Source organism: Erithacus rubecula (genome assembly GCF_903797595.1).
Source record: "Erithacus rubecula genome assembly, chromosome: 5".
NCBI classification, from domain to species: Eukaryota; Metazoa; Chordata; class Aves; order Passeriformes; family Muscicapidae; genus Erithacus; species Erithacus rubecula.
The window spans coordinates 10,319,251-10,347,248 of record NC_136687.1 but is presented as its reverse complement, the minus strand read 5'-3'; the positions used below and the strand labels follow the sequence as shown (position 1 = coordinate 10,347,248).

At 38.1% G+C, this 27,998-nt stretch overlaps 1 protein-coding gene across 1 annotated transcript; it reads left to right on the top strand.

Annotated features, from left to right (window-relative positions):
• The first annotated feature begins 548 nt into the window (after positions 1-548).
• MAN2B2 (mannosidase alpha class 2B member 2) lies at positions 549-26,979 on the top strand. Its single transcript, XM_079307027.1, has 19 exons — positions 549-908; positions 3,199-3,345; positions 6,816-6,921; positions 9,264-9,436; positions 10,680-10,795; positions 11,770-11,947; positions 13,176-13,374; positions 15,791-15,981; positions 16,817-17,003; positions 17,858-17,991; positions 20,024-20,280; positions 22,175-22,366; positions 22,885-23,137; positions 23,231-23,341; positions 23,457-23,649; positions 24,294-24,446; positions 24,818-24,930; positions 25,748-25,865; positions 26,746-26,979. The coding sequence occupies exons 1-19, from the start codon at positions 771-773 to the stop codon at positions 26,838-26,840; spliced, it is 3,054 nt and encodes a 1,017-aa protein (XP_079163153.1). The 5' UTR covers positions 549-770; the 3' UTR covers positions 26,841-26,979.
• Positions 26,980-27,998: the final 1,019 nt, after the last annotated feature.

The window sequence follows — 27,998 nt, the reverse complement described above, 5'->3', positions numbered from 1 at the left end:
TGGCGTTTCAGAATTATAATGTTGTTAAAAGCATGTGATTTAGTCAAAACTAAAACTTAAGGAAGGTAGTTGATTTAAACTATAGTATATGTATTTTAAAGAATCAAAGTTTAAAAAAATAGTTTAATCTGTTTTGGCTTTCAATATCACTATGATTTAATAGGCAGAAACTGGTGCAAGTGCTTACAAAGATTCTGACTGGACTATATTATAATGATAATACTTTTTTAGTTTGGGGTTGGATTTTTTACTTTTTCACCTGGACTTTTTACAGACACGAGTGTTTATCTTTTTAGTTCCCAGCACCCGTTCCTAGCAGCGATAAAACAAGTGACGAAACCAATTTCAATAGGATCAGAAGGTCAACCACACAAAATTTAATCCTTCTTCAATTTCCAAACTTCAGAGACACAGACAATAACCCCTAATAAACTAATATACCACGAAATAAAGTACTCGGGCTCAATTCAAAGGAACTTCCTAAAACCGAAAAGATTTATAGGTGTCCACGATGCAGAACCCAGCCTGTCCCTGAGCAGCCCGGTGCTGCTCTGGAATTCCCTGAGCGCCGCCCCGGCGCTGCGGGCCCGGTCCCTCAGCCCGCTATGGCGATCTCACACACCCCGGGGCTGAGGCGGAGCCGCCCCTCGGCCCTCAGAGCCTCCCGCCCCGGAGGAGCCTCCTGCCCCTCGTCTAATTTTTTTATTTAATTCCGGACGGGGAGGCGGCGCCGCGGGACGCGGAAGTGCAGCGGGAGCGCCGCAGCCGCCATGGCTGTCCCTCACAGCCCGCTGCTGCTCCTGCCGCTGCTCCCGCTGCTCGCCCTCCTGCCGCGCGCCGGCGGCGAGCTGCGCGCCTTCGTGGTCGCCCACAGCCACATGGACGTCGGCTGGGTGTACACGGTGCAGGTCGGCGGGGTCCCGCACCGGAGGGGTGGGTTCGCTGCGGCGGGGCTGAGCCGCAGGCAGCGCTGCCCGGAGCCGCTGTCGGGGCCGGGCTCGCTGCGGGCTCCCGGGGCTCGCTGCGGGCTCCCGGGGCTCGCTCCCGGCCCAACTCCCCGCGGAGACGCGCTGGAATCCTTGCCGGTGCAGCCCCTGCGCCGAGCCCGGCCTGGCGTGTCCTCCATCCCCTGGTGTTTGGGGATCCTCCTTTGGAGGAGGCATGGTCAGCCTAGGAGCCGTGCCCTTGAACTGTGGGTTTATGTGTCTGTGTCCAGCAGGATGCTCCTGATGGATTTTATTTATTTTTTTTTTTTTTTTTTTAAGGAAAGTCTTAATTCTATTTGATGGGGTTTTGCTTATGTGGCAGGTTTTCAAGGTCTTTATGTTTATCTCGTTACAAAGCCAAACCTCCAGGAAAACCTTCTGTCACTTCTTAAGATGGGAGAGCAGGATCCCAGGTCCTCTCTGGCTGGAGTGGGGTTGGAGCTTAGCAGCTCTGAACTATAGTAGCAAACTAATTATTGCTAAATACGTGAGATGCAGAGCAAAATAATTCAGGTGGGGCCTGATACCTTTTACCTTTGTTAGTCAAGATCCTAAATCCTGAATTCTTCTTAATTCATATGAATTTGTGTGTGAAGGATGCTGTGGATGCTTCACTCACCAGAGTGAAATGGCATTAGGCCTAACAGGTAAAAAAGAGATAGTGGCTCACCCACTACCTCTGCTGTGCATGTATTTTGTCTCCCCTTTTTAGGAAAGATTAATTAATTCTTCTTTGATACTTCAAAATCTTACCCAGAAATTGCATAAGAGAACACAAAACTAAAACGTCAAATCCTTAGTTACAATTTTACATTGTTTTAAGTGTCTAATAATCTTGATTTCTAAGAACCCTTATGGACCAATAGGAAAATAATCGAGGGAGAAATTATTTAGATAAACCCAACAGTATTTTAAGCCATTCCTCCTATACACAAATGTTTTCCTTCTTCTAATGGCATGAGTATTTTTACAAAGGTAGGTGAATTTTTGTTGTGGAAAGCAATGCACTAGGAAAAGTTAATTTCTGACTTGGAATACTTTGTCTCCTTATTTCAAATGGTAATTTTCATGTAGGAAATTTACCTAAATTGAAACTCTGTATTCATGTTTCACATATCATGCCATTAGTTTTTCACTGGGGAGAGATCTATGTGTCAACTACTATTTTGTGGTGCATGTTCTTAAGTACCAATAGTTTAAGTAGATATGTGTTATCTATTTAGTAGTGTAGATAATACTAGGTTTTACACTTAGATTAGTGTAAAATAACTGTCCATACAGATAACTTTGTTACAAGGAGGACATCTTAGGAAGTCTTACATGTTGGCTGCTGTCCTTAGACAATATTACTTTAAAACTAAGTAAAAAGTGGAAGACTGCATTTGGTCAACAAAAGTTGTTTTGTTTTGGTCAAGGTAAGTGTACAAAAAGTATCTTTTTGTGTACACAACTTCAAAATTAACATGGTGTTGTTAATTTGATACCATATCATAGGGTATAACACTATGGTAGATTATTTGATGGGTGAAACTGTCATTTGCATTGCAATAAAAGTCCATAGGCATCATTCTGGAATAGAGGTGTTTTGAGGAGCAAGCTAGGATAGATGCACAAAATCTCACACTTTCACTGATGGTTCTGTGTCAGCAGTAGAACTCATTCTAAGATTCTTTTAGCAGCTTAGTTTTACTCTATCCTAAAGCATCAGGCAAAATAGAGTTATTTTTCATAATAGTATAATTTACAGTAGATGTATCACTGCATTTTACTGGTAATGCACAGAGTCATACTTGCTCTGAAGGAGCAATTCTGGTGATTCAGGCCATCAAAAGAAGAGCTGGATCAGAAGAATGAAGTGTGCATGTGAGGTCTTTAACTATGTTGGTGCAAAATATTATCATTCATGGCATAAATGATTCAAGGTGAGCAATGAGGAACGGGGTAAACTTTTCCCAGTGTGTCTAAAAGAAAGCCATATTGGTGCTGGTCTTGGGAGAAGCTACACCTTGATCTAGTCAGGTCTCCAGTCAGGAGATGTTTTCTGAAGCAGAAGGGCCAAAGGCTGTATGTAATCAGAACTCAAAGGAAGTGTGCAAATAAATGTGAGACTTTTGATCTCACCTTTCAAGCCCAATGAGTGTTTGAAACAGCCTTTTAATTTAGGTAAAACAGAGCTTATTTACTTCCTTTTTATTTTTTTTTTTTTTCCCAGGAAAGTATGCACGCTTATGCAGCAAATGTCTACACTACTGTTACAGAAGAGCTAATGAAAGGAAAACAGCGCAAATTTATTGCAGTGGAGCAGGAATTCTTTCGACTCTGGTGGGACATGGTGGCCACAGATACACAGAAGCAGCAGGTAAATTGCACTCAAGCCATGCTTTCTGCTAACAAACAGTTCACATTCTTTTCAGGGGATAAGTAGGGGCAAAGTACTTCACCATTTGCTTTTTACCCAGGTCTGGTGTAAGCTGCCTCTGAATCTAGTACTTAAAGGACCTTAACTCTAAAGGCAGTTGCAAGAGGTTAAATCCCAGCTATAGATTAGAGCAGTAGGAGGTAATAACCTTTGCACTGAAGATTTTTTACACTTTACAGTTCTTGTTTCATTGGCAACTTACTTATCTGGGGCCATGCTACTTTAAGCTGTGGGTGAACCTGAAACAGGCTGCACCAATACCTGTCAAAACATCTGACACCTAACACTGCTCAAAAGAAGGAACTTTTTTGTTCTTTCCAATTAATTGCTGCTCAAAAACCTGCCATTTGTAAACAAAGATAGTACAGCAAAGCAGTGACTGCACATTTAATGGCAGTGTTTTTTTCTAGTAACGACATTGTGAAGTTTTATTTGTCACTTCTTCTTTCCTCCGACATGAAACAAACACACTGAATCAAAGACTGGGCTGATAGGCTAGCAGCTGGTTGCTTATTTTGGATCCTAAAACCAAAGAGCATACAGGTGCAGCTTTCCATGGGTACTTACTCTGAGCTCTATGGTCTCTTTTGTTACCAGGGTCTGAGCAACAGTTCTTTACATTTCAGTTTGTTTAAAGTTCCAGATGTTTGAAGCATCATGTAAAAAACCACACCTCTTGTCTGTTTTTTGGGGTTTTTTTAACATAGCCCTTCACTTGAACTGTTATGTTCCATATTCAAATAACAGCCTGTGTACAGCTGATCTTTGCATGAGAGATTTTGCTCGGTTTATGCAGTTTGCAGTTTTTGTGGGGCCACTCTGCCCACATTCACTTGTTGTAGGACTTTTCTTGTGGATTTGTTAAATTAGAGAACTGTACTGTAAATGGGGAAGAAAATAGCATAGGAACTGCTTTGTAGAAGGACAGGAAAGTCCTCCAACTTTCAAAGGTGAGTTGATCTTATTTCAAGTATATTCAGCTGCTATAACCCAAATGTAAAGTCAAGGCCCATGTTTCTTGTATCTCTTCCTGCTATTATGTGGAACCCAGAAGAATAATGTGTATCACATTTGACCTTGCTAGTGCAAAATTTAGTACCTATGATTCAGACTTTAGTTCCCTGGCCTAATTATTTTAAATCGTTGCTTTTATGCATTGTATATTCAGCTCTCTAGTAACTTTACAGTTTCTTAGCTCAAAATGAAAATGGTTAAAACTAAGTTCCTCTTAAACCTGTGTGCCTAACTTTGAAACTGTAATTTGGAGATAAATTATATGTTTTTAACATTAGCAAGTTGCAAATACTGGTCCCTGAAATTAGGTCACTCTGGTTACTGCCCTGCTTTTTCCACTTGAACTCTAGCATTAATGATTTTCTGTGGTATAGGCACTCTGGTTTTAATTTTTCCTTTTTTTTTTCCTTTGGTCATTTAGTGATTTACTCGGGTTTGTTTTGAAGTATCTGCTTTGTATTGGAGCTATAGCATTAAAAACTAGTAAAAGGTACAGCCTGGATACAGAAGCTGATATTTCAATTCAGACAAGAGAATATGTAAGAGTGAAATGTACTGCAGCAGTATTCAGCTGGATGGGAACCTTGTAGTTCTTAGTACATGTTATTTACACAGAATTTTCATGTGTGAAAAATGTCCTCCTTACTATGGATTGTTGCCTTGGTGCTTTAACTAAGGGGAAAAAAAACAAGTGTGCCACTTCTGTCTGGTTTGTAGTCATGAATTAATGGTAGTATGGTCTCAGGGATCTAAAACCATAGCATTCTGCTTCTTGTTATACTACTGCATTTGTTTCCTCCATTTGTCCTTCCTTTTGCCCCCTTCAGAAAAAGTGCTCATCTTTACAGATACTCTTTTCTTTTCTTTTTTTGGGAGGAGGAAGATTGGATGTTACTTAAATTAGTTGAATTATTTTTGTGTTTCCAGACTCTCAGTGGTTCCACAAAGCTTACATTAAAAAAACATTTCTGTGGCCCCATGTTTGGATCGGAGATATATTTTGGACATCCATCCAAATGGGGAATAATAATCACAGATTCTTTTCATGTAGGTCAGGGCCAGTTCTGTGCTGACACCAGATATCAGTTATCTAGTCTCCCAGCATGCTAATCAGTTACCACAGTCGGCTGGAACTAATTTAGGAATGCTGAGCCCTGAAGCGTTTTCACAACATTGTGAAGGAGAGAAATGATTATAATCAAAATTGACAATCTGGCATCCTATCTGAGTAGACACTGAAGGTTCCTGGGAAAATAAACATAATAACTCTAAAAATGGCATCCTACATGACAGATTAAAAAAAGTAAAGTTGAGGATTAAAATACGTATTTGCATAAACTTTACTTATTGGAAGTTTGAGATCTCTGAATTTCTAAAGTAGCTAAAATAAAACCAGAAGATTCCAAACACTTTTAGAAATGGACATAGACTATTCCTCCCTCCAAACACCACCCGCCACTTCATCCAGCATTTGCTGAAGGCTGTACTTGTCAGTATACCTGTTGTTTCTAGGAGCTGAAATTAAACTCCCCTGCCAATAAAAAGAAAACAACCAACACCCTCCCCCCTCCAAAAAAAGCCACCAGAAAGTTGAGCAGATTGTTGACATTTTTTTAAGCTAGGAGAAAGACCAAAAATTAAGGTTAGCAGTGGGTTATTCAGGCAGACAAACCCGTCTAATAGCTATTTCTTAATAAAGCATTCTGTCAGTCACAAGTTGAGCCACTTGTCTGTGCCCCAAGGGCAAGATAGATGCATAGGGAGCAGAGGAGACATGTTTATGGCCACTGTGGCATGGCAGTCTGTCTTTCTCCTGGATCCCACAGATCTAGTTTCCAGCTAAAACCCTGGGAGCCTGCATATTACTGCTTGCCTGGGGCTCCACTGCTGCTTGCAAGGAATTGTATATTGCTCCCTCATCCAGCCACCAAGTGCCTTCCCTAAGCCAAGCTGGATGCAGCAGGAGGAAGATTTTGGGAGAAGCATTAATATCTCCTATTTTAATCCTCCATTTCTATCCTGCCTTGAGGCAGGATTACAGGCTGCTGCCAGAGCAGTGTCTGGTGTTCAGACAGTATAATAAGCACAGTAACAGCACTACAGAGAAATACCAAAAGGTCAGTGTTCTACCTGGCAGTGCATCCTTTGTTCCTGTTACCTGGTTTCAGTGTAAGCTGGATAAATCAGTGTGCAGCACAATGAAATACTTTTTTTCTCCATTATTCTGCTTTAGGTAGCCTCAGTACAGTCAGCCTTTTATCTCACTTTTTGTCCTAGATGCCTTTTTGACAAATGTTGTATCTAATTAATGTGCTGTGATATCAAATGAATTTGCAGCCTTTGTCTATAAGACTGAAATGAGGCTTCTGTTCTGTGTCTTAATTTCAATATCACAGGTCCATCAATTGCTTCAGGAGGGACGACTGGAATTTGTCATTGGAGGCCAAGTGATGCATGATGAAGCTGTGACACTAATTGATGATCAAATTTTACAGTTGACGGGTATGCCTATTTGCACTGAACTTTTATTTTTCATTGTTACGACCTTGGAGGTTTGGTTTGATTTTCATTTTTCCACTCCAAAATTAGTATTATTTTCTGACTTCTTAAGAACTAATTAAAGCATTTCTTATTTTTTTACTTGCTGGTGTGTTATTCATATAAGAATCATTGCTTTAAAAAACCCCATTAGAACATGACAGTTCTGCAGGAGGCACAAAGGTTAGCAAAAGCTGGTTTGTCAAGTATAAACTTGTTTGGAGCAGAGGTCTTTTGTGTGTGTGTGTGTGTGTTTGAGAGCTTAAGTTCCTGGGAAGATAGTTATGGTGAAATTGAAGGTTTGAAACAATTTTCAAGAAAATGCCTGGTAGCAATTCAGAGTATGGGGAAGTTATATTGTTTAGGTAAAGTCTTCTGCAGAATGGGGGCCAGGGAATGTCACTGAGGTCAATTAAAATTTATTGAAGCACTTCCTTGATAAAGAAACCCCCATTTGTAATCATTGTAATCTTCTGTTAGAAAGAGGTGCATATTTTCAAGACAGGTGCTATTTGCCATTTTAATCTTACTTTTGCATCTAACGTGTATGTTACACCAGCCCATCTGATGGTTTGAAGAGTCTTTTAGTACACAGGTTTGTTTGCACTGGTTAAGGCAAACAGGAGCAGGATAACTGGTGCCACCACTGTGCTAGAGATGTCTCTTCAATGCCCCAAAGCTGTAGCAGGGCAGGGATGTGTTAGCACCAGCTGCCATGGCTGATGGAAACTCTGCCTGTTCCAGGGCCACCCTCTGGGCAGCTTTCTACATGGGGCAGTAAAGGGCCAGAAAACACTTCTGTTGTTTTCTGCATCTGACTGCACAGCACCACTGGCCTTGTTCCTTGCTTGTCAGTGTTTATCAGGAGCACAGGATTAGCAGCTGCTTCTCTACCTCAGTACACTCTAGACAAGGGAGGAGAGGATAATAACTTATCTCTCCTCTGACTCCCATGCTTAAAGGTTGCTTTATGGGCTTAGAACACTGAACTTAGGACTTCTCCAAATAAAATACTAAAATGATTGAAGAATCCATTTCTTAAACACAAACACAGCTTTTCTATTCATTGGAGTTAGCTGAAAAAGACATTATTTCTAATTTAACATTTAATTCTGTGTAAACATTATATTTATTTTAAAAAAAGAAATTTCAAGCTTGATAATTTATTAATCAGGAACAGAAGTATTAATGTATTTTAAAATTCTCATTTGTTTTTCCTGAAAGCACTCTGCTCAGTTTAAGGACATACAAAGAAAATGGATTGTGTGGAGTTTGACTTGAGAAGACATTTGCAGTCTAGGTTTCATGTCTTCTCCTGTATGTTATGGAGGAGTCTAGAAAATTCTGCTTCAAATATGCCTCCTGTAAGAACACTTAAACATGTTGTGAATATTTTAGCTAGGGAGGACATTAACCAAGGGAAAGATGAAGTGAAAAGAGGCCTTGCAGCCTCACTTATTCAAATGTGATATTAAAATTTGAAATGGAGTTATTCCAAACCAGGGAAGATATGATTGTATTTTCAGATAGTTCTGAACATAATTCTGTGACTATGAAATAATTATCTGCACTTTTTCTTTTCTTTTTTTTTTAATGATGAGTGTCCAAGTGCAATATACCTGAGTTCCAAATAAAATCTACTGCTTTCCTGTTTCTTTTTTCAGTTTGATTCAAATTATGTTTCTGGGTTCATGCCATTGTGTGGGCTTTTCTAGTTTGGGATTTTCTGTTTTTCAAAACTCATTTCTATATTAGTAACATTAGTAACCATGTTAGTAAAATTGGTTAATAACAAATAATATATTGTATCAAGTTCACTATTAACATTTGGTTTTTTTCTTTTCATATGACCAATAATCATGTTCATGCTAGTTTTGTTTAGATGGCTTTCTTCCTTGTCCCTTTGTCATTAACATGAGACTGAAATTTTCTGAGAATGGGTTTTATGATTTGAGCAGACTTAAACTAAGCCCCAGGTTGTTATTTTCATGCAGACTCCAACCTGGTATTAGCCTTAACCTAATCTGTCTCTACATACTTTTCCCAAGACTTGTCTCTAATCATAATTCCTCTTTGTTATTAATCTTTTGTAATGTTAATGAGTTATAGTTGGCATAACAATATAAACATTGTCAGAATCAAACTTTTTCTGTGAATGACTGAATTCCTGAAACTTTGAATGCTGTGGGAAACAGCATTCAAACAAGAATTTATCCTAAGCGCTTACCTGTAACACAATATGCCTATTAAACTTGCAAAATTAACTTTTAGAAGTGTTCCTAACCTAAACAAATTTTGTTTTGCAGAGGGTCATGGGTTTTTGTATGAAACTTTTGGCTTCAGGCCTCAGTTTTCTTGGCACGTTGATCCTTTTGGAGCTTCAGCTACAACACCAACTCTTTTTGCTCTGGCTGGTTTCAATGCTCATCTTATTTCTCGTATCGACTATGACCTGAAGGCTGACATGCAGAAAAACAAGGTAAAAATACCCTTAGGAATGAAACCAATGCTGGCCTCTACTCACAGTAATCTAAACCATGACATTAAGATAAGAATCTCTGTCATCTCTGCAAGAAACTGCAGGTATTTCTTGTTTAAATGGGACATGCTGATTGCATATGGTAATGGTGAAACATTAAATCTGGGTTATATGGTCAATTCATGTCTTCATGACTTCTGGTCAGTGATAAAATGTAGCATAGCTTGAAGAAGACACAAAATGTGGGCAAGTGGGCAAGTTTAAATGGACACAGAATTAGGAGTGTTTGAAGCAGAGATATGTAAGAGTTCCAGCTTTTCCTGAGAAAATCTTGTATCTGTTGGGTTTTATGTGGGCAGTTTTAAAGTGCCTTTGGGCACTAGAACATTTATTTGTGCCTGTAAAATTAACAATACTAGGTGAGTTAAAGTGGCAGCTGTTCATGGTTTTGCTGAATTCAGGTTTTCTTTCATGTTCTGCCTTCTCTTGCACAGTGTCCCATACACAGTAAATGCTTTTCCTATCAGTGTTGGACTCCAATCTGTAATCAGTTTTACTCTACATGAAAAAAGGGGCTTTCACCACTATGTTCTGGGCACTAAGCAGTTTTTATGAATCTTGGGTAAAACTCAGGTGTCTCTGAAGAAGACAACATAATTCATGTTGAATTTAGTGAAGCCTGGACTTAGCACCTTGTGTTTGCAAAGATTTGCTGAGCTTTCTTTCTGTTGAAGTCTTTTATGAGCTTTTGACAATCTTTGCCCAGCCAGTTGTTTTTTTTTTTTTCTGGCCCTTAACCATCTGAAGGCTTCCAAAACAGTAAAATTCTGCTTCAGTAGAATTTAAACATTAACATCAGATAACATTTATTCCCACTGTCTACAGTGTAGTCAGACTACATCTGGATTTTTTTTAGCTTGTAGGTGTTCAGTTTCCATTGAAACAACTGAGGTATAATGGCTGTGATAAGCCAGGCTTAGCTCTAGATTTTAATATGCTGGCAGTGTGCTGCCTCCTCTGCTTCTGCATCAATTCTAATGGAAAGAGGCACTGATGTGGCCTCTTGTATATAGTGTGTGACCTTGTCTGGAGTACCATTGGCACTGGATCTTCAGAAAAAAACACTTAAAAGTATTAAAAGTGGTGGAAGAAAGATGGGAACTCTGAAGTCTTAAGCTGCTAATGATTTATTTCCTTGAATGTCATCAAGGGTAATGGTTTCTTACCTCTTCTTGTTTTCCAGAAGCTTCAGTTTGTATGGCAGGGCTCTCCTTCCTTATCTGCAAGACAGGAGATCTTCACCCATGTTATGGATCAGTACAGCTACTGTACTCCATCACAATTACCTTTTTCAAACAGGTCTGAAGGTTTCCCAAATATGCATAAATGTTGTTCACTTCTGAGAGTTTATATTACTGGGGTTTAAGCATTTTCTTTGACTGCTTTCTTTCAAAAGTACCCTACTGCTTTCTCCTGATGTGTGGTAGGTAAAGAAGATGTCTAGACTCTGTAGATCTGAGTAAGGATTATTAAGCATCCCCAGCTTTCCATTATAATAAATGAAGTTTGCTCAGTACCTAACAATGGAATTCTCAAAAGTGACAGGCATAAAAAATAAGTATTGACAGACTTACTTTCTTACACCAGGAGGCTTGAAGCATAGGTATGGCTTTCATCTACTTAAAATACAGTGACTGACTTACAATGTCACTCCTTATTAAAAAAAAAAGAAAAAAAATGTGAAACAAATTAATTACTGTAAACATAAAATGGCCAAAGCAGGACTGAAGTCTTTTTTTCCCTGCCTGGAAGTAAAGATTTAAAAGCTCCAGGAAGCTCAGTAGGGACTTGGCTATTGCTAATTGATTTTCTATGGGAGATTTTCAGCATTATCTTGAGCTGAGATTGTATATATTGCCATGTATAAACTAAAGCAACAGAAAATTGCCATTTATTTTGTAAGGCAATTTGAGAACTTTTGAAAACTTTATTTTGCTTATTGGCTTATCCAGTAAAATACTCTTTGAAAATCAAGTCTACCTGGGGGAACATTCTCATTGTTACAAAGCTTGCTGTTTTGTCCTATGGTTTCTTTGTTCTATGCCAGCAAGCAGCAGGGACTTAAAAATTTGCACAGTGTTGAAAGAAAACTGGAGACTCTTCCCCCTACCTCCACCCCAAATAAATGCTTAAACCTAAATGCTAACAATGAATATAAATGGAATTTTTTTGCCTCTTATTCCCTGGGTTTGTACTTTTTATACCAGCACCTTTTGATATGTTTTTCCCAATTGAGTAAATCCTGTTTACAGCTTACTGCTTTCTGCTTCTAGGTCAGGATTTTTTTGGAATGGATTTGCAACTTTCCCAGATCCACCAAAAGATGGTGTTTATCCAGACATGAGTCTCCCAGTTACAGATGCTAACATCCACCTGTATGCACAAACCATGGTGGCAAACATTAAGGAGAGAGCAGCCTGGTTCCAGACAGGGGAAGTGTTGTGGCCATGGGTAAGTGCCTGCTCAGTGTTTCCTTCAGATGAGACAGGTACATTCCAGAGTGTGAGTGGATGATACTTGATGCAGTAGGTGCTGCAGAAATGTGACATCATGTAACATGAAGTGTTTTTCTAATAATTGTGGTCTAAATGACTGACTAGTAATGATACTTAAAATTTCCTTGTATAGCCTGACAGTTGTCTATCAAGTCTTCCACCCTACTCAATATAGAAAAAAAAAAAGTGACAAAACTGTAAAGATAACCTCTTGCATAACTATATATTGCAGTACTGCTTCTTTTTTCACCCTTTGCTATGTCTATTTAAATAATCTCCTTTTTTTAACTGCTTAGTCCAATATAACTCTGTTAACAAAAATTGCAACATTATAGGAAAGTGTATGGAACTTAGGTAGTCATGGTCTTTTCTAACAGATGTATAACCATTTTCCTATACAGTCTTTGTATTTTAGCTTTGTATTTTAGAACCATAAGCAAACATGCCTCAGCTTGGTCATCCAAACACTTTCTTCAGCAATGTGCTGTGTTAATTACATCTTACACATACATATAGCACTGATGTGCTCGTGCTGTTTCCAAGTACTTAGGAAAGAATAACTTCACCTAAACTGAATGTGCAGTCTAGCTTCTAATTTTGATGGATGCTGTAGGTCTCATAATTACAAGATTAAAGGATTATGTGTGTTCTTTATGGGCTATTTCACCACAATATCTGTTGTTACAAAGAAACTTTTTCTGACTGATGCAGCTTTGAGTCACTGATTTGTTTTTCTCCTGTGTTTATGACACTGTTGCTTATATTGAATTTATTATTTTTGTAGTGAGTGAGAAGCAGAATATAACAACAGAATATAACACTGTAGTTGTGCTATAGTGAAAATTGTGCTGGAATGGAGAGGAGTTTTGAATAGTACAAACAAATCCCTAACATCTAGATCCAAAGCCACAGTTTTGCAGTAATGTAATAAAACTTCCGGGGTTTTCTGCTTGTGATAATGCTATGTAAAGAAGGAGAGAGAATATATGGTTCTAAAACTATGCTTCTTCATGATTTTTTCATGATTACAGACAATCTGTGTGAGTAACCCTGCCCAGTCTCAGTAGTTTTGTAACTAATATCAGTTATATGTGCAGTCAAAATCAAAATAAATACCCCTGGAAATGATCCTCCTTATTTATGTGACCCAAGGTCATTTGGCTGTTCTATGTTTGGAATTTCAGGGCTGTGACAAGCAGTTCTTTAATGCATCTGTTCAGTACTCTAACATGGACCTGTTGGTGGATTATATTAACAAGCATTCTGCTGAGTTTGGAGTGACTGTCCAGTATGCCACTGTCAGTGATTTCTTCCAAGCAGTTTATAGCAGGAATCTTACATGGGAAATTCGGGACTCTCAGGACTTTCTTCCATATTCAACAGGTAATTAAGTAAACAGCTGCCTAATGTCTGCCTCAGATGTAAAATGTTAATGAAGAAAAATGAGAAATAAAGAAGAAAAATGCCTTATAGAATTTATTTACTCTGTGAGGTGATAAATTGATACCAACTTAGTAGTGTAAAAAAGATGGCAGTGTGGTGAAATAGAACAGTGTCCTATTTTTACTGTTAAAAAGAATGGATTATGCATAGTTTAAACCAGAAGTGGAAAATGTGATGTGGGGTGATCTGTGAATGCCTGGAGAAGCTACAGGTAACCAAGGGACCAAGGCAATCTGAAAGCTCTTGGGGTGGTTCTCTGTTACTACATTGGGATGGGGGCTCCCAAACTGAAACAGTCAATGTTGAGGGTTTGGTGGCCACACTTTAAGTATTTGCAGGAAATATATAATCTGGTCATATAGACTTGAATGCCCATTGATGCTTGTTGCATCCATCAGGAATCTTGTTTGTGAGCTCCAAATCCAATATTTTATATAACACAAAACTTACTAGGTGAGGATGACCTGATCCAAACAAAAATACTTACGTAGATGAAGCCCTAAAATCTCCTGTAGCAGAAAATCATGCCTTTTTTATTAAAGAAAAGTTTGAAATTTTGGGGTGGGAAAGAATTCTCCCATAGCTGAAGTCTGAACAAGTAAAAATACCATCAGTATTTCTGAAATTTTGTAATACAGTGTTACAAAAGTTCTTTCTAGCTCTTTGTTGCTTTCCTACTGAACTAACTTAGCTTTTCAAGCAGACCTGAAAAGTACTAGAAAAATACCAAAAAAAAGTCATGCCATACCCAAAATCCCTTTGATTCTTTTCCCCAATAAATTTACCCTTTTAGACCTCAGAGAAGACACAGCCAACTTCTCAGTTTCTGAACTCATTAATTTATTTTATTGCCTGGTTTATTACTAAAATACCATTGATTTCATTAAAACACTTTTCTCTATAATTGTAGCTACCACTGCTTCATCACATTTTTTCTGGCTGTGTGTGTATATTTCAGACTGTTCTGTAATGTGTCTGTTAACTTTTCAATTAATAAAAATAACCATTGCTTCCTGTGAATCATGGCATAGACTGATCCCTCACTCCCTCACCTCCCTCTAGGGATCATGTCATATCTAACAAGTTGCTGATAAAAGCATTGCCAGCTCTAACTGCTAATATCCTTTTACATCTGGGCTCTTTCCTTTATCTTTTGGCATAATTTACCTGCAGGATTCAATTGCTATTAGCTTGCATAATAGCAGCAACTTCAGTGTTCCAGGTGGGTGCCCACACAGAGATGTAGTTTTTTTTCCCCCAAATGACTTTCTGTGCCTTGCAATTGCAGTGTAGATTTGAGTGCACTTTCTCCCACATGCTGTTTTGCTTCTTGATGATTAATCCTCTTATTCTTGCTATGCCCTTTTATTGTGAGTCACTTGTTGGGCTCAGTGTCACTTATGACATATGGAAACTCAAATTTTGAGTCCCAGATAATATTTCTTTCTGCTCTGCATTCATTGTACTGTGCTGGTAAGTATGTGTGGTTCTTCTGCTTGTAATATTGAAACCTAAAATGGAATTAATTCTTGTTTAAACTTCTAGCACCATTCAGGCCAAAAATAATTTGTCCTGAAGCCTTTTTAGCTAAAGATCCTATTTCTAATCATTGATTTGATCTTGGGCTGATAGCAGATTATTACAGTTACCTGTATGCTCTTTGGAAAACACTTTATGCAATTTCTTTCTGGAAAGCCTATTTATCACGAGTGTATTTTAAAAGAAATTGCCCCTAAATGAGCACTTCCACCACTAAGGTGATTTTATAAACAAAAAATTGTTTTCCTAGTTCACTCTGTGGGATACTGAAACATTAAAACAAACAGAATGTTGAAATACTTTCTAGTAACCACTTGAGGGCATCTTTTGATGTACTTTAAAGTGCTGCAGTAGTTTGGAGTCATCACATCCCTGTTTCTACTTCATTTTGAGGAAATTAAATTTAAGCTAAATCCCTTTGACTAGAAGATTGAAAGGCAGAGTGCATGTATCAAGCAGTTACCAAAGATTAAAATCTGCTTTATTAACAACTAATAGTAATAATATAATAATAATGATATATACTTCAGGGAAAGTTCAAAAATTCTTTTGTGCAGATCCTCAAGGAAGAAATGTTCATAAACATAGGTTAATTTGCTTGGTACTGGCTTTGTATCAAACTTGCATGTTACTAGGCCTGTAGGAGAGATGATAGTTTTTCAAAATGCATGTTCCCGGCTGAGTTTCTTTGCAGGCTTTGTGACCTTTCTACTTGATGGCCCCAGTAAGATTCATGTTAGAATACACTAGTAGCAGTAGCAGTAGAATAAATGAAGTGGTATTTTGATGTGTATTGGATCTGCTCCACTGTAAACAGAGCCATTCCAAGCATGGACTGGGTTTTACACTTCTCGGAGCACGTTGAAAGGAGTTGCCAGGAGAGCGAGTGCACTGCTTCATGCTGGAGAATCCTTCTTCACACAGTATGTCCTGAAACACCCAGAAGGTTCTATTTGCAAATGTAAAGCCTTAGAGCAACTGAAGAGTCTCAGATGGGCAGTTTCAGAGGTAAAGATTGATTTATTTTCTATTTTGAATGAAAATGTTTATTTTCCGAATGAAAAGTTTGCATAAGCATTTCAGCTGGAGTGTTTCAAAATTGCTTTTACGTTTTCAGAAATAACTTTCCCCCTTTTGCAAGTCATAAGTAAAAATAAACAGGTTTTCGAAAAGCTGTCTTGAAACATGATTTCAGCCTCTTAACCATGCATTCAAGACATGGTTACTGGCAAATGTTTTCTTCAACCAGTGAAAGAGTATGTGGTTTGAAACTTTGCTTATGAAATTCCCTTTCTTAGTGCCATTTTTGTTATTTATAAAATTGTTCTGAAAAGTAAATAAAACCAAAACAAAAATGGAACTAATTGAAAACCGATACTCTCTACTGCTGCAAGTTAAAAGAGGGAGGACAGAATTGTTTCTTCAAAGTTCAGCTGCTAAGTGATTAGCCTTGTATCATTAACCATTTTCAGTCCTCAGTGCTGTCAATAATTATTTTGTCTGCTAAGGTAATGACCAGACCTAAGAAAGAAATGAAAAGCATGTTTTGTTACAGTATATTTTCTGCATTCTTGGTTTTGGTAACTTGATTGGGTTTTTTATAAGTAAGTTTATTATATTAAAAGAGGAATATGTATAGAGGGAAATCTGTATGCATCTTGTCTTTGACCATTTCATGCAGTTTGTAAGAATCCAGAGTGGGCAAAATGTGAATCTGAATATAGCTGTCATCTCTTATTGTTTAAAGTTGTGTGTCAGAAGTTTAGTTGACTGTTACATTAATACAAATGCAAATCTGAAGTTGTCATCCTGTTGCACCTTTCAAATTTCTTTTAAATATAAGGTCCAGCACCACGATGGTATAACAGGCACAGAGTCTCCCAAAGTGACAGACATGTACATGAATAACTTGATGTATGGAATGTTCAACGTAAAGAAGCTAATGGCTTCCATAATATTTGATATCAACAGTGCAAAGAGGAATGGAGAGGTCTATTCTTCTGTTTACACTACAGGCTCAGGAAAACCAGGTACTTTCTGCACAGCTTTTCCAATTTTCAAGCTACCTTATGAAAACTATCATGTTTCCCTCCAAAACAATCACCATATTATGTACATCTAAGTTCTGTGAGCCATGGCTAGAAAATCCTGTTTGCCTTATGAGACCCAGGATTTCTCAGCTGATGTTAGATAGAACTTTACCTCAGTGCATATATTAGACCTGGCTCTCAGATTCAGACCTCAGATGTAAAACAAGGGGAGGAAGATGTGCTGATCAGAGTAGTCACTAAACTAACTTTACTCTTCAATAGAGCACTGCATGATAAAGAGCACAGTCAGAGTCAAGAAATGTTCTTGCTATAATGTACTGGCAGCTTGTGTAAAAAATGTATAAGGATTTTTAAGAAATCTGTTCTAAAGACTGTACAGTCCCTTTTATCTTTACTTTGGGAACTTTTTAAACTGTCAGATGTAAGCAGTGCCGTGGGCTGTGCAACAGACCAATTTGGATTTTTACAGGGCTGTTTTTAAATTAGGATTCTCATTTGATCTTCTGTATAACTCTGATAAAGTTAATACTGCATGACAATGAGTTGTAAGCATCTTATCTACACTAAATGCATTTACATTCAACTCAGGTGTCATTTTCTGAATACATGGTCTTTTTTGATTGGGCAGAGAGTAGAAGAATAAAGCAGAAGTTTTTTATGAAGGGCTATAAAATGTTTTCCTTTTTTCAATCATAAAGTTTTACTTCAGAGTTTTATGGTAAAATTTTATAAGATAGTTGTACCTAGACAGATTTCTTAAATACTTTTTAATACCACGTTTTTAAAATACATAATGTAGTGACTGCCACTTTTTTTTGTTTGCATGCTCAAAGGTGCTACAGATGTTGACCAGTATGTTGTTGTCTATAACCCACTGGCATGGAACATCACTACCTTTGTCACAGTTTCTGTCAGCAGTGAGGAAATGACTGTATATGATGAACTGGGACGTTCTGTGCCAGCACAGGTACTTCAACTTTGTTTCTTTCTGTTATTATTCTCTCACTTGTCATTTTTCTACCTCCTGTCGAATTGTGATTTCCTTACTTGTCCTTTAAGGGTTGTTTTTACTTGCCTCTTGTCTCAACAGATTTTTTTTAATTGTCCAAAAGGACTTGCTGCTCTTGTAGTGTATTTGGTTTGTCCTTTGTCTGTCTGCTGTGCGTGACCTGGTGCTTCCTATCTTATTTTTCTTTCTCTAAAAAACACTGTTTCAAATAAATCCTTTTATGTTGAAGCACTGCCTTACAATTGACAGCCCTGTTTATACAACTGACAGATTGCCTTGGGGAGGGAGAAGAAGAGAATTAAGAAATGTAGGTCTTAGAAACTGGTGTCAGTCAGTTATCATTTGATGGCTCATTCTGTCATAGCTGAGCTCCAAGACACAGCCAGCTGTTCCCTGGGAGGGAAGAAAGTGGCCTCAAGTGAAAGGTAGCACTAGCATTTCTCAGGAGCATCTGCTGTACAGAATGCATCATCATCAGTAGCTTGATAAACCTCCTGGAATGCTTCCTGCACATAAGGACTGGAGAGGCCTGATGCAATTCCAGATGCTCTCCTCTGTCCCTTAGATGCCAGATAGCTCAGCAAATTCTTCCAGCTGCACAGTTTCTGTGATCTGTGCCTTATGAGTGTGACTGTGCATGAAAGCACACTGTAGTCAGGTAGTGATGCACAGCAGCTGTCCCTTGTTCCTGTACATGTACATGTGATGGCATAAGATCATCCTGCCTTTATCTGGAAACCATAATCTCTTTGGGTTAGCACATTGTCATGCTTGCCTGTCAGTCACCTCCCAGAAGTCATTCTGTCTGAGTTACTTCAGTCTTGTAAGATACAAGACTGACAATTATTCAAGGAATTTATTAAGGATTTAGGATGCCCTAAAGGCAAGTTGCCCTTATTTTAAAAAGGCAAAACTGTCTGTACTATGTTGATTTGTATTCTCTATTGCTAGAAGTTAGTTTTGCATGCATGTGGATAGACACTTCAGGCTAGGTAAAGTGTCTTTAGCAGTTATGACAAGGTGGTTTTGGGTCTTTTAATTCCAGTATGTGCAGCTCAAATGTGCATTCAGATTACACACTCCTTCCTTTTGTGAGGAATAAAACATTAGCTCAAGACATTGGTGTGAATATGTGGCTGAGAGGAATTGAAGCTTTGGCAAATGCTCTGCTGCCTTCTGCACCACATGCATGAGTATTGTGAAGGGAGAGAATGAGAGAAGACCCTGTTGATGCCACTATTGTTAGGTTGTCTGTGGTGTAACTGGACATATGTCAGTCCACAGTGTGAAGGTACAAACAGCTTGCTTGAATTGCTTGTTAGTCATAACTATCTTCTTTGTCCATAGAGTCTGTTCAGTATTTATCTAGTCACATTTTTATTTCTCCAAATCAAAAGTAGTACTGAAGTATTGCCATTAGTGGGCAGGATACATGTAATTTAAATATGGTTAAAACTGTTGTTTAAGATATATGAGTATTACTTAACAGTGGTGTTATTTACTGTTCAAAAGGATGATATATGCTTCTACCTCCTTTCCATGTGCCTTCCCTAACGTGAGGGTGCATGTTGGTGCTTCCTCCTCTTGTCATGAGTTTTCTTTTTTTGCACTATCATGTCTCTTGTGTTTCAATCACTTCTCTGTCATTTGACTGATCAATTTAATTTATGAGTATATCTGCTCATATAGACATTTTGCAGTGTGATCTTAAATCTATGATTCCATGTTCACATTAAAATAACCCTTTAATTTGCTTAGTGACTTTCTTTCCTTCACTCAAAACACTCAGCTTAATCCAAGTTCACCAGGCTCCCAATTAAAAGCAGCATGGATCTACATTATAATTTAGAATTATAAGAATGGCATGTTTAGAAACTTATTATTAAAGTAGAAGCTAATTTTTATAATTTAGGGCTTACAACACATGAAGGTAATTGCCTTGCTAATTAATTTTCTGTAATGAACCATTTTTGTGTTTGCTAATGTGCAGGTTCAAAGCTCCGTGGAATCCCAGTCTACTTATGATCTGTATATTCTAGTTGCAATTAGTGGTCTGAGCTACAGAAAATACAGTATTAAACCTCTGGATGGTAAACAGTCTGCATTTATTGGGAGCTCAATCAAGTACAAGCGGAGAGACTTGACTCGTGCAGATCAGCAAAATCAAAAGTTGTTCCCTGTGGTCAACAAGTGCTACCAGATTGTGTTTGATGAAAACACAAACCTGATGCACAGCATTACAGAGAGGTGAGATGGCCTGCTTGGTTCAATAATGCTTCAGATAAAAATAAGTCCATGGGCTGTATTATGTGTCTTAATTCCAAGACTCAACTAAAAACAGTCTTTAAAATTCTTTCTTATCTCCACTTCACATGCCCTCCTTGACACTTCAACACTAGCGCAGGCATGATTCCATACTGTTTCTGTGATGTTGCCCTATTTAACTTTGCAGTTGGTCTGAGATGACATATCATAGTAGTAACTAGTATATCAGCAGAATTTTAGTGTACTTTAGAGCAGAAAAGGGCTATTAATGTGCATTTTTATTAAAAATTACTAAGTAAGCACATACACTATGGTTGCACAATGAGCCATAAGTCACGAAGTAAGAGCTTATATTAAGTAGTGTTTTGCAAGTCCCATATCACTCTTTCTGTGGTAGAAAGCTATAAAACTGTTTAAAAGGAAACTTCTAACTAAGGCATTTCTATTTAATCAGGTAGGTAAAATGGAAGAATTATCAAGATTTAGGTGAGATTTGAGGTTTTCAGATGGTCTTTCTTCACTGATGCAAATTGGCCTAATTTCTTCAGCTTCTGTGCAGTTGTGCTGTGCTTTGCCTGCTCAGGACTCAGATTGTCACCTATTATATACTGATGGAATATTTGACCCCTTTGACACTGGTGTGGTGGTGGCTAGATCTCTTTCACCTCTGCAGTTTTGTTCATAATTCTGCCTCCTAGAGCAAGAAATTGTTGTCCAGTATCATTAAAATCAACTTTCAAAGTACAGCTGGACCTTAACTGAAAATCATGGAGTAAGTATTTTATCAGAGTGCCTCCAAATCATAACTGTCTCCAGACTCTATGAGAAATATAGTGCAGAGGAACAAAAATCTAAATTCAGATTCCAGTTTTTCTTGCAGGCAGCAAGAGCTGGAATTCAGCCTCTACAGGAAATGAAATATTCACTTTCTTTACAAGCCTTCAGACAAGCTCAAAAGGCTTGAGTTTCAGAAAGTTTGCAGTGGAATAATGGAAAAGAATGAGGCCTCACAAGTCAGAATGGGAGGAAAGGTTGAAAAAAATTGGAATCTTCCATTGTGAAGCTTTCTACATTCAACTGCAACAGTTAGAACTTCTAGATGCTGCCCCTGAACTGAAAGTGCCTCATAAGAGAAGTAGGATAAAACACTTTGATGTTCTTCTCAGTTATTTCAAATCGTGGGTAGCTGTATTAGCACAAGATAAAATGTTTGGCAGTATAAATTTTATATGCTAGATGAAGTGATTTTTCCTGTTTTCACAGATAGTTGCCAAAGGCAGAGCAGGCAGCTGATAGCAGCATTTAAAATTGCCTTCATATGACTTTCTAAAAATGGTGAAAATAAGTAATGAATAGCTAAACTGTTAGTTTCAGTGAAGAGAGGAGGAAATATAGTAGGTAGTGTGTGATTGTAAATGTTGCTACCCTGTTGAGTTTATTGTTACTGGTGTTAGACATGGAAACTTGCATCATGCTGGTTTTACCTAGCTTCAAACTTAAATGAACCTAATTACTCATTAGGGCAGTGCAGTATACCTCATTCTTGTGAGATGAGTAGTTTTAATCCTGCAGCAGCTCTGGCATCAAAATGAGGTAATATAGATGATGTTTAATCTTAAGATGCTTCTCTTCTACAAAAATAGAAAATTACATGGAAACTCCATTTGCTTACAAACTGAACATATATCTTAATGAGAAGCACTTTAATTCTTTGCTGTCCTCATTTACTCAGCCTCACAAAATCAGTCCACTGTGAAGAAACAGTTTTTTGTCTTTACATTTCCAGTCTCATTCCTGTTGCTGTTCAGTGTTGCATTTATCATGTACCAAATGTATTTGTAAATTTTATAATTTTTACTCTTCTGTGAATTCTCAGGGAGACAAACCAGACTGTCCAGTTCACCCAGGAGTTCCTTGAGTACCACGTAAATGGAGACACAAAGAAAGGACCCACTTCAGATAACTACTTATTTGCTCCAAATGCTTCAGCTGTTCCAGTAGCAAAAGCAGTGGGGCTGGAGGTGATGACTGGAAGCTTGATGACAGAGATCCGGCAGTATTTCTACAGGTACAGCACCATTACAGCTTCACTTCTCTGGAGTGTTTAGATATGTATGAGGTTACTGCTGTACAGTTTCTCCTAAATTGTGAGCTCAAGGCATTGCTCAAGAATTGTAGTTGAGAAGAATCTTTGGAAAGTAGTGTGAAATTCTTGCATCAAAGCTGATATCACCCAGATTTAAAAAATGCATGTATTCTGTACAATGTAAATATGTTGATTAGGGAGTCATAACAATTTTTTTGTTTGTTGCTAATTTTGAGAAAAACAGAGTGCTTGTATTTAAATGAAGAATCCTCCTGACACTTATAATGTGAAGGAAACTTGCAGGATATCACTTACTCTGGTTGAATGTCTGTATACTTGGAAGTTAAATTGAAATTAAAAATAATTGTACATGAAATAAATAGAAAACAGGCAAGAAAGTTGTCTCTGTAGGATGGCATCATGACAGCCTTGCAAGTTTTGTCATAACCAATCAAGTGCTCCCCTTTATAAACTCTGCATCCTTCCTCTCATTTTTACAGCAGTGTTTCTTCTCAGGACTATATATATGCAGTGTACACCAGGCTGTTTTCAGTGCCAGAAGGCTACGATGGGAAGCTGCTTTGCCATAGGATAGAGCAAGAATACAGTGTTGGGCCTTTGGAATTAAATCGTGAAGCAATTCTAAGAACAAGCACAAATTTGAACACAAGACAGCTTCTCTACACTGACAACAATGGGTATCAGATGCAGAAAAGACCATTCAAGGCATATGTGAATAACACAGTGGCTCGGGTAGGCACAGAGGTGTAATCCAAATCCAGTTGTGTCTTTCTTCTCCATTTCCTGGGCTAATATTATCTCTGCCTGTTTGCTGTGTGTTTTCAGAACTATTATCCTATGGTCCAGACTGCCTACATTGAAGATGATACCACAAGGCTGATGCTGCTTGCAGAAAGAGCTCATGGTGTATCAAGTCAAGGGAATGGACAAGTCGAGGTGATGTGTAAATTTTTATTTCTTTTCCTACATGACCATAATTTCAGGCCTGATGATGATACAGCATGACTGCTGATGGCTGATTCCTGTTGTGACATTTGCCTTTCCAATACAGGTGATGCTACACAGGAGAATATGGAACAACCTTCCGTGGAACCTGAATAACAATCTCACTTTGAATGACTCTTCAGTGGTTCGTCCTGTCATTTGGCTTATTTTAGGAGCCAAGGCTGCCACCAATACTTTGTATCGGACGAGTGCACTGGCATTAGAGCATAGGCCAGTAGTAATGTTTGGAGCATTATCAGGTAATAATTCCATTTCCTATGCTATCTTTAGCATCTGAAGGGTTTGTTTATGCTGCTTTGATTTATGCTGTTGAGTTTTAGAATTCAGACTTCCAGCCTCCTGTGAGGCAAAGTTAGTACATAGTGAGTTAGGAGGCAGATTTAGGGCCTGCTAATTACTTTGCATTAATTTCAAGCATGGAAGTTGTCCAAGTGTATTAAATGTTTCTCTTGTTATATAATCATCTCTACTTTCAGACGAAAAGAAATTTTAGAGCATCTAATGAGAGCAAAATGTTCACATGGGCAATTAGTGCAAAGTAGATGGTGCACCATGTGTGAGTCCTTAATGACCATTCTTTTAAAAATATTTGTTTGCTTTATCAACTAAAACTGAAATCTGGTAGTGAAATTTCAAACTGCAGTAAAATTTGTTTTATGGAAAGCTCTGATACACTTTTCTAGCAGTTAAAATCATGCTGCTTTCTGCTTTGTACCTTGGAAGATCTTGGAGGAGAAAGCATATCATCTACTTTGCCTCTGCCTTGGCAGAATAGGCAAAAAGCCCTTTACCCTTGACAGTGCTCTAGCCAGGCTTGTGTGTGTGATTGATGTTTAATGGTTTGGGGTTTTTTTTTGTTTTTTTTTCTTTATTTTGCATGGAGGATATAAACCAAAGCTACTCAGACGACTTCAACAGAATTCAGTCTCTGATTTGCCTGTAACTGTGCCACCTAATCTTCACCTCCAGACTCTGAGCATTCCAGGGTGGAGGTACAGCTCCAATCATGCAGAGCAGGTCCACAGCATCCACATGGGTAGGTGCCTTCAAAAAAGTGACTGGATGTTGTATTTAAATAAGCTGGTTTTCTTTTTTCCTCTCTTCTGTGGCTAGTACTTTTATTTATTCAAAGTGTTAAATTCCTCAGTCAAGGAAGTTAATTGTTCTGTATTATTTCTCTGCTCAAGTAGTAAAATATTTGTCCTGCATGAGTTTGTCATGCCTATTAAGGACATTCCTGTGAAAGTGGGAGCTGGTTGTTTCCTGATATTAGTTCTCTTGCTAACTTTAAGAAACAGGAACTGAGTTCAAATGCTGAGAGTTTAAAGCTTAAAAAAAAAAAAAAAGTTTAAAGCTTGGGTTTAATTTTAAAGTAAGAAAATATATGCATTTTTATTTCTTTTGAAGGTAAACAGAAGCAAGGTGATGCAGATTTCAGTCGTGTCCTTCTAAGAATTAGACACTTGTATGAAGTTGGAGAGGATCCTGTGCTGTCTCAGCCTGTGATGATAGATCTAAAGGTAAATGTGACCCTTCAAGACAGAATGCTAAGCAAAGTGTTTTTATTCCAGAGAAAAATGGTTCTGGAATGACACATCCTGGTACACAAAAGATGGATACAAAAGTATTAGTAGAACTTTAACCTCAGAGGGAAATGGGCCTTATTTTCTTGCTTGGCTTTGCAACCTTTAGAAGCCATTGCTTCCAATGAAGTTGCCATAGGCACAGCATGAATATCTAAATATGGGTAGGACAGGTTCTGCTGAGCTCTTGGTAGTGCAACACTTCCTCCAGTACCTTAACCAGTGCAGAGAGTAGGATTCTGTTTTGTTGTTTCCTTAGTTATTGAAAATTGTGCCTATAATTAAGGAAACATGGACAGGATTAAAAGAAAACTATTTGTGTGCAGTTTATTTCTGTGAGCTATTCATCATGTACTTGCTTTTTTTCAGTTTCATGTTTATTTGGTCTTTCTTATGAAAGTAGCTTGTACTCCATGGCAGGGGTTTATTATCTTGATTGTCATGACAGAAACATGGGGAACAGTGGGTAGGATTCTCTGTTTCAGTAAAAACAGGAGTGTGTTTCAGCCCTTTTAACAGACTGTACTACAAAGCAGGGGAAGCTTTCCCACCTCAGCTTCTTAGTTTGAAGCCTGATGAAACTATATTTCCCTTGTGTTGCATGACCTGCAGATTTTTAAAGTCTGTCTGCTCTAATTAACAGGCCAATGCTAGAGTTGAAAATTCTGTCCGGTCTTGCTGTGTACTAGGCTGGTGAGTTGATACTATTGTTGATGAGCTCTTGTTTGATTCCTGGTGTGTTCTGTGCTCACAGTCTTTGCTGAAGGGATTGGGGTCAGTGACAGCAGTGCAAGAGCGATCCCTCACAGGCACCTGGGATGTGAACACTTTGGAGCGGTGGAAATGGAAAACTGCACAATATGCAGGCAAAAGTAGGTGGAATGGAGTGGTTGGTGTCCATATTGTTGTTGACTGTTGAAGCTTGATGATTATTCTGGTTAAAAATATTTTTTTTAATTGCAGTATTAGAAACTTATTGTTTCTGGCTGGTACCTGTCACAGCCTGCAGGAAGGAACATTTAGCTAAAATTCCCTACAAGTGCCAGACCATTGTATTTATCTGATATCTTGTTTTGCCTAGAAATATCAAAAGCTAGGAATCTTTCTGGAGTTTTCTTTGTTCAGATAGAAGTGGCTACTTTATGAATTCACACTTGTGACACGGATTAGTTTTGTCAGATGCTGATAAGTTGTTTTTATCTTAAGTTTAAACCTATGCTGCAGAAAAACACACAGCTGCAGTTAAAAATCTCTGTTGTAATCAGCTTAAAGGACTCTGTAGATATTATTCAAGTTAGGGCTGACACTCAGATCCAATGCTGTGGGTAACCTCATTTTATTTCTCATTCCAGTTAGTTGCTTGGACAATGTCCTTACTGTCACTTACATACATACTGTGCTTTGTAAAAAGCTTGCAGAGGTTTTAGAATGGGCTAGGAGAGAGTTTAAAGCTCTGTTTGACCTGCAGCTCAGAGCTTGCTTGCTCTTTATTCATGATGAAGAAAAGGTGCATGACTGGAAAGTCATTGCACATTTTCTGTGTGGGTCAGTGTGTGAAAAGAGAAATTGTTGTATATTTTGATATTATGAATGGGTACATCTTAAGCTCTATATTACTTAGGGTTTTTAGGGAGGAGAATCTGCTCACACCAGCTTTTAGGGAATGGATGAGTTAAAACTGATATGATAGAATAACATGTCCATTTAGGTAAAGCTAATTTAATAAATTACCCATGCTTTTGTGTTTTACAGAATTCTTCAACAGCACAGAGACCTCAGAGGACTTTATAATAACTGTTCACCCAAAGGAAATAAGGACTTTCTTTGTATACTTTCAGGTTCAATAATGTTTGATGATGTATTTCAGATGAATATGTAATATCTTTGAAATTTTGTTTCAAGATACAAGTGATGATCTTGAAAAACATCCTACTGCTGTTAATGAAAGAAAAAAATCATTTTGGAATAAACTTCGAATTTAATTGACTTGTTGGCCTGAGCTGTGGGTGTTTTTGTTGGTTAATTATTTACAGCTTTTCTTTTCTGAAATTTGTTCCACTTTTTTGCATTCAAAAAAGACCTGTGTTGCAGAGTGAACATACTAAACATAGTTTTGCTTGCTATTGATAGTTTTAAAGTGATTGCTTCTATGATGCTTCACTGTGGAGCACTAACAAAATTATATTAGTCCTACAGTCTTGAATTGTCTTTCTAATTAATGGTTAATTAACCTAACCAAGAATCTTAAGGTTTTTATTGTTAGAGAAGATAAGTTCTATCACAGAATAGTGATAGGTCAAGTAGTGTTCTCAATCTCAGAATAGTGATTGGTCAACTGGTCTTCTGTTCCTACATTCAAGGAGAAATGCCTGCTGTTTGAGCTACTTTGTCTTCTGGGCAACAACTGCAAGGTTTCTGCTTTGCTGTAGACTGAAATGGAATGTACTGTTTGTATTCCTTTGCCACAAGTTCATTTAAATTGTGTCACTTTATGGTTCAGAACAATGAACTTGGCATCCTGGTCCTAGATATGTGTCTTGTGGTTGGGGTAAACTGAAGCCAGTTTGACAACAGAAGTTGTCTTGTCCCATGGCCAGTAACTGACTCATCATGTAACCTGAGGGAGGGACACTGTTCTTGTGATGCTGTGAACTTTCTTACTTCTCAGGCTCAGAGAATGTGCACAGTGGTGGCAGGAAATGTTCTGATAGCAGCAAGTCAAAGTTAACTGTGGAGTACTGTGTGCAGAGGTTAAACTGGCAGTGAGGGCAAATTCTAGGCAGATCTGATTGAGCAGCAGAAGGAAACTTGGATAGTGACTAACTTTCCCAAGAGCTGGTATGGATCTTTATCAGAAATAAAAGCTGCATTTTTTCTATTTTTGTTCTTGGCTCTAGACTTCATGGATGTGTAGTCTTACTCTGTTCTCATGCCATTGGGCATTTCTACTTATTGGCTTGTTCACCAGGAAAATGCCCATAGCTGAGATGAGAATCAAGTCACTT

Bases quoted from the DNA above. Each gene is read 5' to 3' on its own strand.
- MAN2B2 (XM_079307027.1), top strand. From the start codon at position 771: ATGGCTGTCCCTCACAGCCCGCTGCTGCTCCTGCCGCTGCTCCCGCTG. The intron at 13,375-15,790 runs GTAATTAAGTAA...CACTGTAAACAG, and splicing joins CTTTCTTCCATATTCAACAG to AGCCATTCCAAGCATGGACT. The intron at 25,866-26,745 runs GTAGGTGGAATG...TGTGTTTTACAG, and splicing joins TGCACAATATGCAGGCAAAA to AATTCTTCAACAGCACAGAG.